Source organism: Rhineura floridana, chromosome 3 (genome assembly GCF_030035675.1).
Source record: "Rhineura floridana isolate rRhiFlo1 chromosome 3, rRhiFlo1.hap2, whole genome shotgun sequence".
Taxonomy (NCBI): domain Eukaryota; kingdom Metazoa; phylum Chordata; class Lepidosauria; order Squamata; family Rhineuridae; genus Rhineura; species Rhineura floridana.
In genome coordinates this window covers 40,222,208-40,240,306 of record NC_084482.1, presented here as the reverse complement: position 1 = coordinate 40,240,306, position 18,099 = coordinate 40,222,208, and the positions used below count along the sequence as shown (strand labels likewise).

The 18,099-nt window shown below is 38.7% G+C and overlaps 1 protein-coding gene across 2 annotated transcripts in view; it reads right to left on the bottom strand.

Annotated features, from left to right (window-relative positions):
• Positions 1–369: 369 nt before the first annotated feature.
• The window catches only part of SARNP (SAP domain containing ribonucleoprotein), a 78,208-nt gene continuing 60,478 nt past the window's right edge, over positions 370–18,099 (bottom strand). For both annotated transcript variants that reach the window (XM_061615448.1, XM_061615449.1), the window contains 2 exons: positions 4,027–4,116; positions 370–2,008 (listed from right to left, as the gene is read on the bottom strand). In XM_061615448.1, the coding sequence (XP_061471432.1) occupies positions 1,967–2,008; positions 4,027–4,116 (132 nt within the window). In that variant the 3' untranslated portion in view covers positions 370–1,966. The remainder of the gene's footprint in view (positions 2,009–4,026; positions 4,117–18,099) is intronic.

Below are 18,099 nucleotides of genomic sequence, written 5' to 3'. Positions count from 1 at the left end.
TGTTTTATGAAAATCTGAATAAAAATTATTGAAAAAAAAAAAAAGAAACCAAGAATGAAATGCAGTTCTGGTTTCATCACAAATTACAAAACATTTCAACCAACTAACCAAACTGCCAAAAGTTGATGAGTAGAAAATGCATATCACAAAACTGAATATATAAAATAAAATCAGAATAAAGTTAGAACATATATTTTGAGAAACTGGGAGTGTTGAATTGATACCACATGACCTCAGAACCTAAAAAAAATCATTAGAATATTGCTCAGAGATGGCATGAATAATGTAAAGTACAAGCACACTGGAAACCCCCAATTAAAAAGCACAGCTTTTAATGAATAAAGTATAAAATCAACAAGAGTCAGCGAATAGCTTTTAAATGCATGGTTTAATCTGTATTGCACACAAAAAGGAGTTCTGTGGGATACAAGAAAAAAGCCATCCATCTTTGAATGAAAGATTAGGATAAAAAAACCAACAACTCCAAAAGAGCCCAAGTAGAATAACACTCATAAAAAACCAACCCAGTAACAGTATATAAAACCAGTGACCAAAAAAAAAGAAAGGATACCTTTAGTATACAGAAAAAGTCTAGACAACTTCTTCCCTGTACAGAAGTTGAAATATACCTGTAATATTAGCTAAAAGAGGTTTTGGCTATATGAAATAAACCAAGAATAAAGATGGAATTACTTGGACAAAGGTATATTTTCACTGAGATACCACTATACTTCACTTCTGAAACAAGTATGAATTTGCAAGAAAATGAGATACAACACTATGATAGGAGACATATTTTCTCCAATTCATCACCTTTAATAAATTGCAACTGGAAGCATCAACTCTCTTCAGACTGCATGCAATTCAGGGAGAAACATAAAAACACTGCAATTTGAAAATCCATCTGGGAAGTGAAAGCTGTGTAAAAATGTGGAACTTGAACACTATATTTTATAGGATTTCATTCCACAGTCATAATTTTAGAGCTTTTTGATGCTATTCTTAAAGAAGGAAACTGTAAGCATTTGTGGCAAATAAAGAAATTCAGACAAGGTTCTAAAATATTATTACCAGCAGAACATCCTCAAAAGGCTTTGTAGCACTGGTTACTAAATGTATGACTGTTCCACTTCCTGCATCTTGGGACGCTCTAAACTGCAGCCAATCACAGTCTGATGCAATTGATCCCATTCTGTGGGCCAAAAGCATAGTTTAAAATGCATAATAGCTGCATAAGGTATAAAAAGCATGGCTTTTACTTTAGCTGACAATAATATATGACCCATTCAGGCTGTAAGTATAGCAGATATAATGTCTCATGACTTCAAAAGACCTAATGTGAGAGAATTTATAGCAGAACCCAAGGAAAGTAGTTCTTCAGCTTTGAGCATAAAAACATTTTCAGATTGGAGGCAGTCATCTGAGTCACATGAACTTTATGAGTTTATTTTATTAAAGGATGGAGACAGAAGAGGAGGACTATTTCTTAGCCATGGTCAATGTGAGAACTGAAATAATGAGGCAATGAACAGCTATATAAAATTACAAGTAAGATTCAGACAGCTCCTGATTCAGGTATTGCTGACTTCAACTGGAGCTCAATAATGTGACAAAAATATTTATATTCCTCATACTTCGCAAAACCCTTTATTTTGTGCAGCTTTTTTCATCTGAACAGAGAAGTAGTAAGTTGGAGGTACAGTTTGGATACAAGTTAACAGGAGAATTTGTCAAGAGAACTCAAATTGTTACATACACGAACAGAACACTTTTATTCTATGATCTGAAATTTGTTTCTTTTAAAAGTCTGGGAGGTAGTGGTGAGGGGAAGCCTAACTGAGCAGCTAGCTTTAAAATGCAAAGCCAAGATTTGTGTGGGGGAGAAAACTATATTCCTCATTAGGGATAAAGAACAAGAATGTGTAAAAGATACATCCCAAACAAGTAAAGGCTAAAAGGAAGATCATCAGACGATGCCAAAACGTTCTGCTCTTTTTCTCTTCTTTGCCTGCAAATAGGAATTAAAGAGAAAAAAAAATCAACAAGGGGAATGGTAACTCTGAACATGTGTTTTGGCACCAGAGAAAGAAGAAAGTCTACAAGAAGTGTCACAGTGTTAGTTTAAGAATGCATTTTTCATAGCAAATTTCACAAGGGGGCACAGCAATTGCAACAGGGCCTCCAACCAGTCAGAAATTAAGCTGTAAAAGCATGAGATACTGTGGCCTGGTGGTTGCTTCGTTTTGCTGGGTTATACAAGAGAGCTATGCTTGGAACAATGACCACTTTACAGGCCTGGAAAGCCTTCCAGGCAATGGGGAGGTGGGAAATGTAAAAGGCCAAAGGGTTAACACTCTTGTATTCATGGGGAAGGCAAGAGGGACACAGTCAAAAGCATTAAATATACTCATGTGTCTCTGAGATATGCCTCTAAGTAAATACACCAGGGGCATATAAATCTTAATTTTTACCAGGATAAATAACCTAGAGGGTAGCAGAAATCCTAATCAAGAATCTCCAGGGGAAAGGTGCTATTCAGCATATACAATACTAGAAAAAGAGCTTTTTGTTTCAGGCACACTCTCTAAGTGACCTAACGGAAAAGCATGGAATCCCTCAGACCAGAGCCCAGCCACCCCCTTCACTCAAACTGAACAGGGGGATCATTCTACAGCTGCTACTTCATTTTGCAGAGCAATGCTTACACAGCATCTGGCAAAAACAAAAAACACCAAACCATATCTGAATCCCTTGCAAAATGCCAAAGAAAATAAACTTCCTGTATATAGTATTCAGGATTCCTCCAAAAAGGTGGGTTCAGAGATCCAAATACTGCCTCCTTCCACAGAAAAATAAGCTCACAACAAGACGACCCGTTGTGATGGAGACTATGGCTAAATACCAGTCACAATTAGCTTGAATATGGATTTACAGAAACAAAGAGTTGTCATGCTAGAGTAGAAGGATTTCATTAAAATTAGGCAAATAGTTCAGGAGAAGAGATCAAAAGACACATAAGAACAGATCCCTGCCACAAATAATTTGCAAAATGCGGTATGAGGGAAGAAGTACCAAAGTGTTAGAAAAACTATAAAATATCCTACAAAAAAGACTGGGAAAATATTCAACAGAAACAAAATTATTTATAAAAGAGGTAGCCATGTTAGTCTTTTGTGGCAAAATCAACCAGTCTTGTGGCACCTTAAAGACTATCAATTTTATTATAAAATAAAAATCTTATTATTCAAAAGAAATAAAAAAATAAAATTTTATTATTAAAAAATTAGATTCCTTTTTATCCTTTTGTGATATTTTCAAGGGGGTTGCATAAGGTGAAGAAACTTAGAGCATGGTGCAAAGATAAAGAGGCAACTGTCATTTTTGAGCTTGTAAAATCTGTAACATACAATTCCAGCCACTACTAGACATTTCTTTTCTCTCCCTTGCCATTAATTTCAGTAGGTAGTTTTTTAGTAGTGCAAAGAAGCACAGAGATGTTCCGTATACCTAGCACAATATTTGTTTCATGCACACCCCAAATTAAAGATCATCATGCTAGCTCTGCAATGGATAGAAAGCTGGATTTGGATCTGCTGACCCAGATTCAAATTCCAACTCAGCTATGTAGCTCACTGGGTGGCCTTGGGCAATTCATAAGGGTTGTTATGAGGATAAAATGAATGACTATAAGCCTATAACCTATTCTTACTAAGCAAGATAACAATGGAAAAATCTGAAGAGATAAGATATCCTAAAAAAATTACTCCCCAAGCATAGCAATGACCTGATACATTATCTTTGAAGTGGAAAAGAAGCAATTTCCAAGATCACCCATTGATGGAGTATCTGAAGTATTATAGGACAGTTTAGTGGGACCATGGGGGAAGGGGCAGAGAAGAGGATAAAAGAGGCACAGTGCCACCTTGTGGAGTGTTTAGAATTAGTTCACAATTCATCACAAAGTTATCAGTCCCTACCCACAGCATTATAAATATAGAACATGTCATCTTTGCTTTGACAGATTACCTCTGTATCCTCTGTGGTTCCTGCCCCAGCTGAGCTTGTTACAATACCAAACCTTTCCTTTCTTTTTTTGAGCTTCTCATCGTCTTCAGTCTATATAAAAAGAAGGCAGAAAATATTGTTGGCTATGCAGGCCAAAAGAATAATTTTAGTTGCAAATTTTGCTTCTTTCATTGCTCTCATAACACCATTTACTAGAAGAGAATTTACAACAGGACATATTTAGTTTTCAGATCTAGCTGTTATTTTATACCATGAGTTACCATTCTCTGGATGGTCAATAAGTTCATCTTTGAAGTTCATGAAACACTAGGCCAGGTCTCTGAACAAGCTAGAAGTTTTTTTCTTTTAAGTTCCTACTCTCAGACATGCCCAAAGATTGTGCTTCTTTGACACATCAGTGTGATGTAATACATATGTCAGTATACAATGAAAAGGAAATAATTTTTCAGGGAGCATTCACTCCTACTTTATTCACTTGATTTTTTTGTCTTTCTTCCTCTCTCTTGCTGCTCATCAACTCACTTCTGCTGTTGTGACACTACCCAGTATGTAAATCTTGGTCATTAAAAATGCAGACACATCTGTAATAGCTTCAACTACCTCTTTCCATCTTGAAAAACACTGTGCAACACTATGATGACTCTATGTATGCTCTCTCTCTCTCTCTCCGTTTCTCTTTCCTAGCCATATTTGTTTATTTATTTGAAAAAAATGAAAAGAACACATCTTAGCTGTAGCTCATAGTTAGCCAGAAGAGAGCTTAACCATGAGCCTGGATTCTCATTTATTTATTTATTGTACTTATATACCGCCCCATGGCTTAGCTCAGTGTGGTGAAGGAGTAAAAAAGACAGGGGAGGAGCTAAGTCATTGGGAGCTCCTCTCTGGGAGTCTGCATGTTTGAGTAGTCTGGATAAGCCATAGTATTTCTGATTCACACATAATGCCAAACCTTGATTTAGTGCTTACATGGACAAGCTTCCACAACCCTGAGAATAAGCACTGCACACCTGTACTCCCCCCTCTGCTTTCCTGTTTGGGCAGGAAGGGAACTTCTGTTGTCTTTAGTTTTACTTTTAAAGAATCTTGGCTTGGTTTTATGTATTTATCAGAGATTCTGGTTTAGAAACAATAGTCAATTAAACAAATCAGCAGAGGAGGAGGAGGAGAGCGGGTGGCACATGAACCCGACGTTTTGCTCAGGCTTCTGGGGCTTGTCCATGTAGTGCTAAAGAAACCAGGGTTAATGTTATGTGAAAATGTGGATATCTGGAATTCCAAGTATTCAAGCTCTTTTCCAACATGGCTTTCAGACTGGTGAGCAGAAAGCACAAAATCTTCTTTGCTATCTAACAAGGCTCTGTTCTAAACATTAAGACAATGGAACATGAGGCTTAAGGCTGTTCTCATTATAGTAGTTCACTATCATATCTTCATAGACATTACTGAGGTGCTCTTTAAATATATTTTAGGATGTTTTAGTTTTGTCACTGTGAACAGATGGACAACTGATCCTGACAAAGGGCATATACCCATACTTTAGGTAACACTGCACAGGACTTAAGAATATGCATGTTATGGTAAAGGAACACAGTAATAAAAATACTAGCTAATATACAAAGTGCATCTTCTCCATCAGTTTATTCTTCCCCTTTCTAAAAAGGCCATCTTTTTAATTTAATTCATTTCCCCCATTCTAATGGGAGCATTTTCATTAAGCTGGCCTGTATGGCACTAAGCTTATCTTCATAAATTTTGTTTAAATTATTTTCCATTCTTGGCTGATGCAGGTACTTCAGATCCCTTCTGTTGATTTTCCATAATCCTGAGGCTTTTTACTCTCTTAACCTTTATCCGTGCTGGTGGCTTTGGTTTATAGTAATAATCAAGCCATCAGTACAATTTAAGAGCCCCCACCTCATCCATTTGCCATTGGAGTTCTCTTGTGCTATTTTCAGCTCCAAAAGATTGTCCAATTACTTTGCTCTATTCCTGTAATTTTCATCACCTGCTCATGCAACACATTTACAATCTTTACCCTTCCCTATTTGATTATCCAGCAGTGCTGGCCATGAGAGGCACTGGAGTAATGACAGCCTTTCACAATCATCATGTTGAGGAAGCAAGAGTCAGAGGAATGATGGAAATGAGCAATGAAACAAGCTAAAACCTTTAACTGTATTGCTGGTCTCTATGAACTTCTAGTTGAATGCAGAGCTTCCCACATCCATTAAGCACTTTGAGCCTGGCTATCAGTGAGTCATATTAAAATGATTGAATAGTAAGAATAAAAATGCAGGATGGCACTATTCTTATAACTATATAAAGCCCCTTGTACTCCACATTATATCCTTACAAACAATGAGGACTGTTCAGGTTTGATTAATTGATGTTTATCAGTCAAGCAGTGAGTGACAAGCAGCACTTGTTTTTTTAAACAAATGCAAAACAAAATATCAATCAATTCACAAAGCAAGCCCAATGACATCACCAGTGCTGCAGGCAACTTTTGTCACAGAAGTTATGCTTAACTCCTCAGCAAGTGGCAGGACTGCCTTCATTATGTCAATCCCTTACAAAAATGACACCACAGCAACTAGTCTCAGATTTATTAATTATGATATCTTCATCTGTTGTGGCAACAGGAAAAACTGAAATGTTTAATTAAAATGCCCAAGTTTCTCAGGGGCTTCCGACAACAGCAGCACTTGTTACTATAACAATTTGCAGATACCCTTTTTGTGCATTTATAACACTTCGTAATAGTCACTGGCTAACTTTATAGGTTTGTCACTTCTTTGGTCACAGGATAGCTTTTCACAATGGATTTTCCACTCCATCGCATCTACTAAGCTTCCTTTTTCTGACAACTGAAGGCCATTATAAATGTCAGAATTATTTTATGTTAAATATTATTACATGATCTTTACAAATATGACACTGGAGTACCTTTAGGCCTACAGTAATCTGCCTGGCACTCATACCAGCAGTTATAATGCCAAAAAGGATGACGAAGTAGTGGGGAACAGAAACTAGAGCTTGTTTTTTTGGTTTACCGAATTCAGCCTCACAGATGATTCTGGACTACAAAGTAGCTTCCAGTCTTGGAACTTAAACTGACAAATGATCCTGATGAGTCCTGACACCCAATATTTGGTACAGCCAACCAGAAACACCAGGAAAAAAATGGGGGGGGGGCACAGACACCACAAAAAAATATGTGGGCACAGAAGGGGCAAAGTATATTTCTAGGTGGGTGAAATATGCTGGGGGAGTGCAAGCTCCTTGTTAGGGGAGGCACTTGGCTCCCTTGCTGCCTCCCTTTGGTGCTGCTCCTGTAGCCAACATAAGGATGCTTTTAAGTATTCTTAAAATGTGGCACAGAGAGGTGGTTGAATTCTGAGCTTGTACCTTGCTGGATATTACACAAAGGTTCTGGAAATGCAGGATAGTTCAAATCAGGGAGATTTATGGTGTGATTCTGTTACTGAGAGCCTTTTCCAAAAATGGGTTGTTAACAAAGACAAGATTTGTTTAACAAGGACAGGGAGAATATTAACTCCCTTTTTAGAACAGCTGGTTGTGAAACTTAAATACCTAAAATGTAATATGTACTACACGTAATATTCATCAGTACTTGTCATTGTTCAGTTACCTTAAATGCAAATGTTACTTCAATATGTATTATTTTTACTTTTTTCTTTTTGTATAAACAAAATCAAGTAAACAAAGCTATAATTTACAAATCTCGTATGAATAAAATAAAAAACAAAACATGCCAATAAGATTATGCTAGGAAAAACAAGACATAATGAAGAGCAACAAAAACCATAGCCAGCACTTAATGGCATTCCTGAGGGTTATTTTACACGGTGCATTCGTTTGTGAAGAGCAGCATAGATGACTTTTCTATGGGTACAAAATTGGGAAGATGATATATGCAATGGCTTCCTTATCTATGTACATAAAAAAGATAAATGCACAGCCATTCAAATGTTACAGGCTTCTTTTGCCAGAGAGTAATCTGCATGTAAAACAATCCTGTGGGTTAATACAAATGCAAGTATCATCTGCAAAATGTATGACTTGATTACTACACATTTTTTGCATCTTATGTCTTCTTACCTTCCAGTGAAGATAGAGTGTGAAAGAGTTGCATATGATAGCGAAAGCTCTTAATAATAATTGTAACATGTAATTTACACATATTCCAATACAGCTGGTTCAGCTAACCACGAAAAACTACATTCCTTAATTGCTGACAGAAACCAGGTCAGTATCTCTATGCCCTAAAGACAATTTGAGGAAAAACCCAGCTAAACAGCAACTTTAAACGGATGAACGGATGTTGTGGAGCATGTAAGAGACTGCAGTGAGCTGAAGTTTTTATTTATTTTTCCAGTAACCCCCTATAATCACTCCACCCCCACTCACTGCCTGAAGGGAAAGTGTGTAACATTTCCACTAAATCAACACTGTTCTAATGATCTCACTCACTTGACCCCCTAGCACACCAGTGTCAGATGCAAACACGCTTACAATAAACTTCACTCCATCTTTAGCTCCTCACTGACAGGTTTTGATTCATGGGGTGCTGAAACCCATCTGAGGAAAATTACCTCTATCAAAACACTGCTATCTCAGCATCTATCAAGTTCTGCTAGAGCCCTAGGGCATGCTCAAATATGCACATGGGCATTTGTGTATGTGAAGCGGGGGGTGGGGTGGAAGCTGACCTTTTCTGTGAAGTGACTGATAAATTTCCTGAAGCTGGTGATTTTCGGGTTTTCTTATTTTACCACTCATGCAGAAAAGCTTTAGAGAATGATCCAAGCTAATAATATTTCCCATTTAAAGTCTGTTACTTTATTCAAGTAGGATTTTCAAATCTGAAATCTGGTACAGAGCTTGGGATCCCCAGAAGGGCTACTTCACACTTAAAAAAAAATCTAGTGCTTTTGGCTGAGAAGAAACAGAAAAACACAGATGAAAGCTTAGTAACTAGAGGAGGCAGACAAAGGATTTCATTGGCCATGGTACTTTTTTTGGGGAAGGTCATCTGCACAATTCTCCTATGCTTGTCCCATGACTCCTACTCTTGCTTCTCTAACACCATCTCCACATATTCCTTTCCTTTCCTTAATCAGACATTCTTCCTGAAAAGTTCAAAAAAGTTTTACAACACATAGATTTGTAAGCAAAACTATGAAAAGTGTAGGTGTGTGTGCATGAAAAAACACCATTTGTAAAATAACTACAGAATTTGCATTTCTTTGGAGAAAAACATATACCATGGAGGTTCACAGGCAGGAAGTGAAACTTTAAATATTTCAGGGATGAACAGAGATGACTTTTTTGGTTGTTTTTGAAAAATCGATAATCTTGAAGGAAGATCCTGCATGTCAAATGGTCAGAGATTATGGTAGTTGTAAGTCCGTAACATCTGGAAAGCACCACGCTGGCTACCCCTACTATAGAGGTGTTGTACAACTTGTCATTTCATCTTTGACAAGGACAATGGGGATACACAAAACTTATCTCTTAGCCTCAATTTGAATTCTATAGGGAGATCTTGTCCAATTGTGCTTAGTAATCAGATGACAGATGCTGAGGTCTCCCAAGTATTGAGAAAGAACTTTAGACTTCCTCCTATAGAAGGGGAGCTGGTATGAGAATTGCTTTTTACCACCTCTGCCTACAGAAGCTTGGGAAGGCTGGAAGGGAAACCCTTGGGATCTGACTGAAAAATGTGTTTAGAAACACACAGGTTTGGGGTTTTGTAACAACTTTTGTTACAAAAGGAGCAGTAGGAGCACTTAGGTTATCCTTTCTCTTTTTTTGTGGGGGGGGGGAAGAGAGCATAGCACTGAACTTGTATTTTGTTTCCACAAGGACCTCCTTGGTGACAAGGTCCTTAAAGAGATGCACACCCTTAAAGAGTGCTAGGTTTTAATGGAATGAAAAATGTATGTTACCATGATGAAACTACAGTGACCTCCTAGCCAAAATAGTAGCTGCAAAAGCCCTGGCTGAAAAGCGTACAGTACCCAGGATGGCATCTGTCATAAATGCTGATGCCTTGAAAAATCTAGTCAAAGTTCTAAAATTTAATTCTGTTTTGAAAGTAAATCTTTAAGCCAGAGAAGGGACATTTTGGCAAATAAAGCAGTTCTCAAAGTAATATGAAGCCACAGGCCTGACTTAGTGCCACACCTATTTTTGTTTAAGTGGGTTATTTAAGGTTAGTATTATTATGTTTAGGAAGGACCATGCCAGACAGCAATGCTGGCATTGGGGCATTTATGACTGGGATCTTATCTCTTCCATTGGCTGGGAAAGAAGAGTGCAAAATCTCTGAGCCAGTTTTGTAGCTCTTTTGCCCTGTAAAACATTTGCCCATTCTGTCTTTATCACCTTAGGAAAGGAGGAGAAAGGGGAGGGAGAACTCTAGAGGCAGATCTGGATTCCAGATGCGCTACTAGAAATCAGTTGAGATTATTCAGGTACTCTGTGCTGCAGACTACAAGATGCCATAGCTTTTGCTAGTAAAGGGAATATAAAAAATGTTATTACCATGAAAAGTCTGGTGTGGGCTGTTTATCATGTAACTGCTATCATTCCACTCACTACTTTCTCTCTTCAGGCTGTCCTGACACTCTAGATCCTTTTGTCTAAGAGGGGAAATAGATAAGGGATCAACAGAAGTGTAGCCTGTGATGAGGGCCTTAGAAGGCAATTTTCTGTGAGAGGCTGTGATTACACCCAAGACCAGCAGGTGAGCCCTGGTCAGATTTATCTGATGAATGCTGGGTGTCTTTTGTTTACGAAATCCTTTATTTAGCTGGTAGGGACAGGCTGGAACTATAGAGATATTTCCTTCCCAAGATGGCACCTGATATGAAGACCTAGTTAACATAGTGCCCTGGTTGCCCCCTCAACCAAAATGGATGCTTGGAGTTTTGGGGGTTATGCTTTTGTTTACTTGCCTGTAGATCCGTGTGGTGAGGTAGTCAGCAAGGACAAATTCAGGCGGGGTTTTTCCATAGGTTTTGTGAGGGTAGAAGATGATGGCATGAGTGGGTTCTAAGTGTGGAGGGACAGGGCTTTCCCACTGATGGTGCCTGCACCAATGTATTGTGAGGCTGTTAAGCAGATACAAAGGTTATCTTCTTCGATTTAGTGGGTCTGACCATGCAAACATTGTGATGCCTTTTTTTTGGTGGAAGAATCAGAATGTCTTCCCAATGGAGCAACAAGGATAATGAAGAAAAAGGCAGAAAAGACTAATAACATATATATCCGAAAGGAGCAGAGATCTGAAAGAGAACTAAAGAGGTTAATATTTGAGGGAAAGAAAAACTGTACGGTAAGTACAAAGGCTGAAATGAGGTATGAAGGAAAGGAGGGTTTGTCCTGGATGAAGACAGGGAATAAATTGGGGAGGACCCTGCAAGTCCAGACTGCACTGCTTCTTGGCTTCCTCAGCAGTGGGAGGAATCAACTCACACAACTGGAGGCCTCTTTCACTGCTTACTGAGAATCAAGCGCTCTCTGATGCTCCATGTCCTGTTGATCCACCTTGGCAAGAATGACTTGGCAAGAGAACAGGCAAGGCCTTGAATATTCACGTTCAGGAGAACTCATAGTTAAGAGCCAAATTCTGAAATCTTAGAGTGAAATGTGTAGAAAAGGCTCCAGAATTCAACATGTATTGATAGGGCCAAGAGAAGGATAAACGGATTTTGTGATGACCTTGATTTCAGCAGATTAATTTTCTATTTTATATGATGTTGCTAACAAATCATTAAAATATAAAAGTCCAATACAAATCAAATCAAAACTAAACTATTTCCAGAGGGGTAGCTGTGTTGTTCTCTTGCAGCAAAAACAAAGAGTATGGTGGCACCCTAAAGACTAACAAATGTATTATAGCATAGATTTTCATGAGCTACAGTCCACATCATCTGATGCACATAGTGTTATCCTGAGTTGCAGATATATCAATACCTATATGCAGGTATGCATATGATGGGGGATGGGATGGGTGAAGCAGGGTGGTGGAATTGTAATCTGAGATCAGAAGCAAATGGAAAACAGAAAATAATAATATCATCCACAGTATCAGAAGTTCATTTAATCTGCTCATCTTTCAATGTGATAAATGCCAACATCTGGCAACAATAGCCTCAAAATAAAAAGCCTGAAAATAAAAACTACCTGCCCTCAGAATAACAAAATTCTCTTTATTTTGTTATTGGGAGACATATTTTTATTCATCACAGGCAACTAGGCAGGTGAATATTTATAATACTGGGTTAAGCCTCAATTACTACACCAAAAGAGTCTAAAAGCTATTGTACTGTACCAGATAAAAACATAATTGGACACCAATCCCTGCCTTTTATCAGTACTTTACAATTCAGAGTTCAGGTGAAGACAGATGGCAAATACAGAGTAACCATTCTTAAACACTTCCTGATATTAACCAACATTCTAAGAATATGGGTGCATTTTTCAATCTGCTTGGCTAATATTTGGCTAATCTTGGGTAATGTTTCTCAAAGCTAAAGAGCTGCATTTCTGGCCATCACAGCATTGTACAAAAATTCCTCTTGTTGTTAGCTTGATTAGGTTCCCTCTTTGTAAAGTGTTATTTTTCGTCACAGTGCAGGTACTTAATACTTAAATTGAACTCGTTCCAATATACAGAGGTAAAAGTCTTTATGCTCCTTTGAAGTGAAGGGTGAATCTAAAAAACTGCCTCAAATGAAGTGGTGGCTGGAGAAGTTGACACATGTAGCTGGACAGATTCATTCAGCAAACTACAAAGCACTGGAATTCTCCTAGCCTCATCCCTAACCCTGGGTCTTAGAAAGACAAAGTTTGAATATGGAAATATGGTAAAGTTACCTTGAGGAAGTTGCCTGTTCCATTTGTGAATCATATGGTTGTGAAGTATACAAGTGAGAAAAGCTAGACAACAAGTGATAAAAGGATGCTCACAAGTGATAAAAGGATGCTCTCAACTAAAAATAGATGCACACAAGAACGCAATGCATATTTTTTTCACATGAATCCCCCACGTACCAGAATTGAGTTCTAGGGTACAATGTGAAAATAGGAGCAGTAGGAATACAACCTATGAGTGTTCTACGTGGCTTGGTATCATGTCTGTAACAATAGGCAGTCTTGAATTCAAATACTATGGATACACCTAAACCCACTCCCCTCATTATTTCCCTCTCTAATCTTGCAGAGTCTAAGGTTTAGGAATACACTGAGCATTATCTGCATGTCTATAGTAAATAGCTATAGGGAAATAAATCATGGTGTTTTTCCCCCCCTCCATACCAGCTGGCCATCAAGTCAACACTATGAAAACAAATTCAATAGATCAATTGTGCACTCTGCAAGCATATGTGATAGCATGGAATGGTGGAGAAAAAAACCATCCTTTTTTGTTTTAAACCTGTGGCCTGTTAATTTCTTCAGGTGTCCCTCTAAAAAAAAAAAGATTACAAACATGACATTATCATGAATTGCATTTTACGAGCCAATGGGAGGGCATTTATATAAAAATGAACCCTTCTGGTTACCACTCCTGTATCTCCATTGCAGCATGACGGATGGCAGGATGAAAAGCAGAGCCTCCAGGCTTTCAGGCGATAGTAGATTAATGATGACATGGCCTTGACCTCCAAAAGGTAAAGGTTATGAAACACTCATGAGTAGTTGGCTTCCAATTTCATACCCAGAGGGTGAATGACAGCAACTGATAGTTTTGTTCTTCAAAACACTCTAATCCTAGGATGCACAGCTGTCACCCACCTTTTTGAAATTCATCCCAACATATTTATATCTTCTTGCTCTTTTCTGTAGTGGACTCTATTCTATGTCTGTGTGCATCAACTATGTGAGCAACACTCAGCAGCAAATGTTTAGCAGGAGCCATGAGATAACAGGAAATCAAATAGTTTCAGTAAAAGCACACCATGAAGCAGGTTACTGTCCCTTTTATAGCCCTAGAATTTTCTTTTGCAAAGTATTAAACATGTTCAGATACACATTACACATACACAGTGATCAATGGGAGATGCACAATCAAGAAGCTGTTGTTTTATAGACTCCAATACTGCTTACCTTTCCACTCTCCTTCTCACAAAAGGTGACTGATCTCCCTTTTCAAGACTAGTCAGTCAAATCAACACAGCTCTTTAATCTCAAAGCCCAAGAAAAAGTCAAATGGTGTGCAGTTCTTCCTATTCTCTAATAAGTCATGTTCCACCAAGGACTCGATGTACAAGATGTGATAACACCAAAACAAGCTCTTTTCAGAGCCTTCAAAGTATTATTTGGAAATGAACCTACAGTTGTGAACTAGTGTGAAATAAGGTAATGTTTCTGTTTCTACGCAGCAGACATCTGGCAGGTTCACACTACAATTTGATCCACACATACAAAAAGTAAATTATTGCTGTCTACCGTGACACTGGTAGCACATGGTGCAAGATGTCAACGCAATTATCATCAATATTCAACTATATCTCCACTGCAAGAACATCACATCCCTATTTTGCAGATGACAAGATGATAAAATTAATTGCACATACTAAGGAAAAGTCAGTAACAAATCCTGATAATGTATCTAATATAGTAAAAAACAATGGGTTTCACTGTCAGTGCATCTTTGTACAATTATATCATATTTTGGATTTAGTTGACATGAGCTTTCAAGTTATACAGATGACTCCATCAAAAGTACATTCTAGTTTTGGCATCATGCTTCATTTAAAAAAAAAAATAAAGAAAAAGAAGAAGGGGGAAATTACCAACACTATTTCTTTTTTACTTGACTCCTTCTACTTAAAGCGTAAATATAAGCCAGGGAAAAGAGAAAGTTAAAGAGATCAAAATTGTTTGAGGTGTTGAATTTGTTAAAGGGCAAAGTTCTGAGAGTCAGCAGTTCTGAAAGCTCTCTGTGTCAAAATACTAGGACCCTCACAGATAAAAGTTTATGCTTGCTCCAAACGGGATCAGCAGGGGAGTGAGGCACAAAAAAGTCACAGCCATGTGTTAAGAGCACACCTGCAACTCTGAGAGTTTAATTCTGAAGTTGAAAAGCATTCTTTGACCTAGACGTCAGAGGATGAAACATACATATAAAGAATGCCACATGGCAGATTGAAAGAGACATCTCAGGAAGTGAAAAAGTGAAAGGCATCTCTGGAGCTTTTTAATAACATAATGTAGCTTTTTAAAAATTACATTTTATACTTCTTCCCCCTCAGAAGAAGGATCAGATCATGCACTTCACAGCAGTCAAAGAATATAATTAGGTAAATTCACCATAGCATTATGTGCACAAATAGCCTAATTTCCCTAATAGGGAAATTATATGTAGGAACAGAGTTCTGTGTACATAGCCAATGTATGTAGAGTCACACCTAGTTACACATTCACAACTGATTCACAATTCTCGTTGAGGTTCATCTGAATTGATTGGATAAGACTTTAGATTAAAAAGTATGGACTGAGGACCGCAAGCCATTGTCAGTGACTAGGACTGGATAGCTATTTCAGCTTTATAAACAGTGGACAGTACGGCCCCACTTTCCGGCGCTTTGCTAATGCGGCGGTTTTGAATTGTATCTACGTTCCATATGTTTGGTGCTTGTTCCGTTTTTGCGGCGGAAAATTGCCAGAATACACTGAGTGCACAAATTGATGGCGCCCAACGTCCTTCTTGGACTCAGCTGCTGAGCATGTCGTCAGAGCTTGGAAACGTTCTTTTTATACTACAGTTGGGCTGATGGGAGTTGTAGTTCAAAAAAGGAATGTTTCCAAGCTCTGACGATGCACTCAGCAGCTGAGTCCAAGAAGGGCGTCGGGCACTATTTTATTGTTGAGGGAGGTGGCGGAGGGTGAGCGAGTAGGCAGGGGGGAGGGCGAGCGGGTGAGCGAGCAGGCAGGGGGAGGGGGAGTGGGTGGACGAGCAAGGGAGCTGGTGGAGGGCGAGTGAGCAGGCAGGGGGGATGAGCAAGGGAGCTGGTGGAGGGCGAGTGAGCAGGCAGGGGGGAGGGCGAGCGGGAGGATGAGCCAGGGAGCTGGCAGACGGCGAGCAAGCAGGCATGGGCAGCTCCCTCCTTGCGATCTACAGCAGGGAGCCTGCCATGGAAGAGGGGCAATACTCTCCCACCATAACGAGGGTGAGTGAGCAGGGGGGAGAGGGCAATGCTATCAGCTGTAGCGCGGGGGCTGAGGCTACCTGCGCTAAGCTGATTGCGCCACAGGCTCCCGCCGAAAAATCATGGAAAAGTGGAACATCGACCAACTGTAGTGTGGGGAGTTTTAGGGGCCAAGCGCTGTCAGCTGGAGCTCCCCGCTCTACAGCTGATTGATGTTCCACTTTTTGGCGGGGTCTGGTCCCTAACCTGCCATATGAGTGGGGCCCTACTGTAGTCAATTAGAAGTTTCAATGAGCAGAGATGAAAAAAACAGTGGATTTGAATCTATACTGTCCTCACAAATAATATATAGAACTGGCCTACTCTGTTTTCTCCATTTCTCCATTAATTGCTGTCAAAATACCATTGTCAATGGTCAGAGTACAAACAGAACATAATAAGCTAGTTCTACTTCCATCCGGGCTAATTTATTTTGCTCAGTTTCATTTTTGTCATGTGTTTTTAAATTTTGAATGTAAGCAGCCTAGGAGATTATTAGTGGAAATGGAGGGTATGTGCTTGTCAAAGAAAATAAATTAATTTGGGGCTAGCAATCTGTTTATCACAGTGTTTCATTGCTGTTTGGTGGACTGAGCAAAGATTAAAACTGTTTTGTCAAGAAAGTCAGCAGGTCCCAAGATAGGGAACTGAAGACTAAATTTCAACTAATGAATTTAATCACTGATTGTCATTAAGTTTAATCAATGATTGTCATTAAGGTCTACGTGACTGCAATCAAAAGGCAAAACTAAGCATTTTGTGGGAGAATGGCAAGAGACATAAACAGCTTGACAGTGAAATCCTATGTGTTTACACAGAAATAAGTCTCACCGAGTTAAATAGAGCTTACTCCCAGGTAAGTGGATATAACATTGAAGCCTTGATGTATACAGTCTATTTACAGATAAAAGTGCAGCTAATAATCTAAGCAGTTTCCTGATTGCATGGCATAAAAGACTTACCCCCCCCCCTTTGAAAGTTCACAGACCTGGGAAAAAAGCCATTATAAAATCTCCTGCTAAATATTTCATATCTTCATTAAAGAAGAGTATTACTAATGAATTTTTTTTCAGTAAATCTTTCAATACCAAATGTTACAACTTACAAGCCAGTTTTTAGTAGGTGCACATGAAGCACAGTAGACCTGGCTTGTACAATATGGTAAATCAAACCTTGGTCTACTGGGACTGCACAAATGTTTGGACTCACAGAGAGAAGCTCCTCTCTGGTTCTTTTTGCTGCCACACCGGGCTGAACTAAGCTAATTTCATTTGAACTGGGACTTGTGGTTAAACTCTTTCCTCATTAATCACAAGCTATAACCATGGTTTGTTTTTGTGTACAACCTACATACTAGAAGATAATGGCTTTCAGATACAGTGGATCATTCAAGAAAGCAATATCTGCAATTATGCAATAGAGAGCACATAAACACAAGGTATTTAATTTTATATAAAACCTCACATTCACAACTTCAAGCTTGATCTGTACTGATACTAAATGTACTTCTATGAGGAGTCATGGAAGGACATCACAAAAGTGGGAACAGAAGTTGTATTTTCAAAATAACCGACTGTAACTTAACCCTAAACATGCAAAATCTGAAATATCACATATTCTTCCTCTGCTTACCACTTCTCCATTTCCCTTTCCTTCCTTTGTTGTCTCTCTTATCTCTGTTTCTAAATTGTATGTCCCTTGGGTCAGGTGCCTGTCCTCTCACTTTTTATAACACATGGATGCTCCTATACAACAACAACAACAACAAGAAGTCCTGTTGACTCTAGAGACAGCTAACTTTATATGCTTTGGATCAGATTCCTACATATAATTAGAAGGGTTAGTTTAC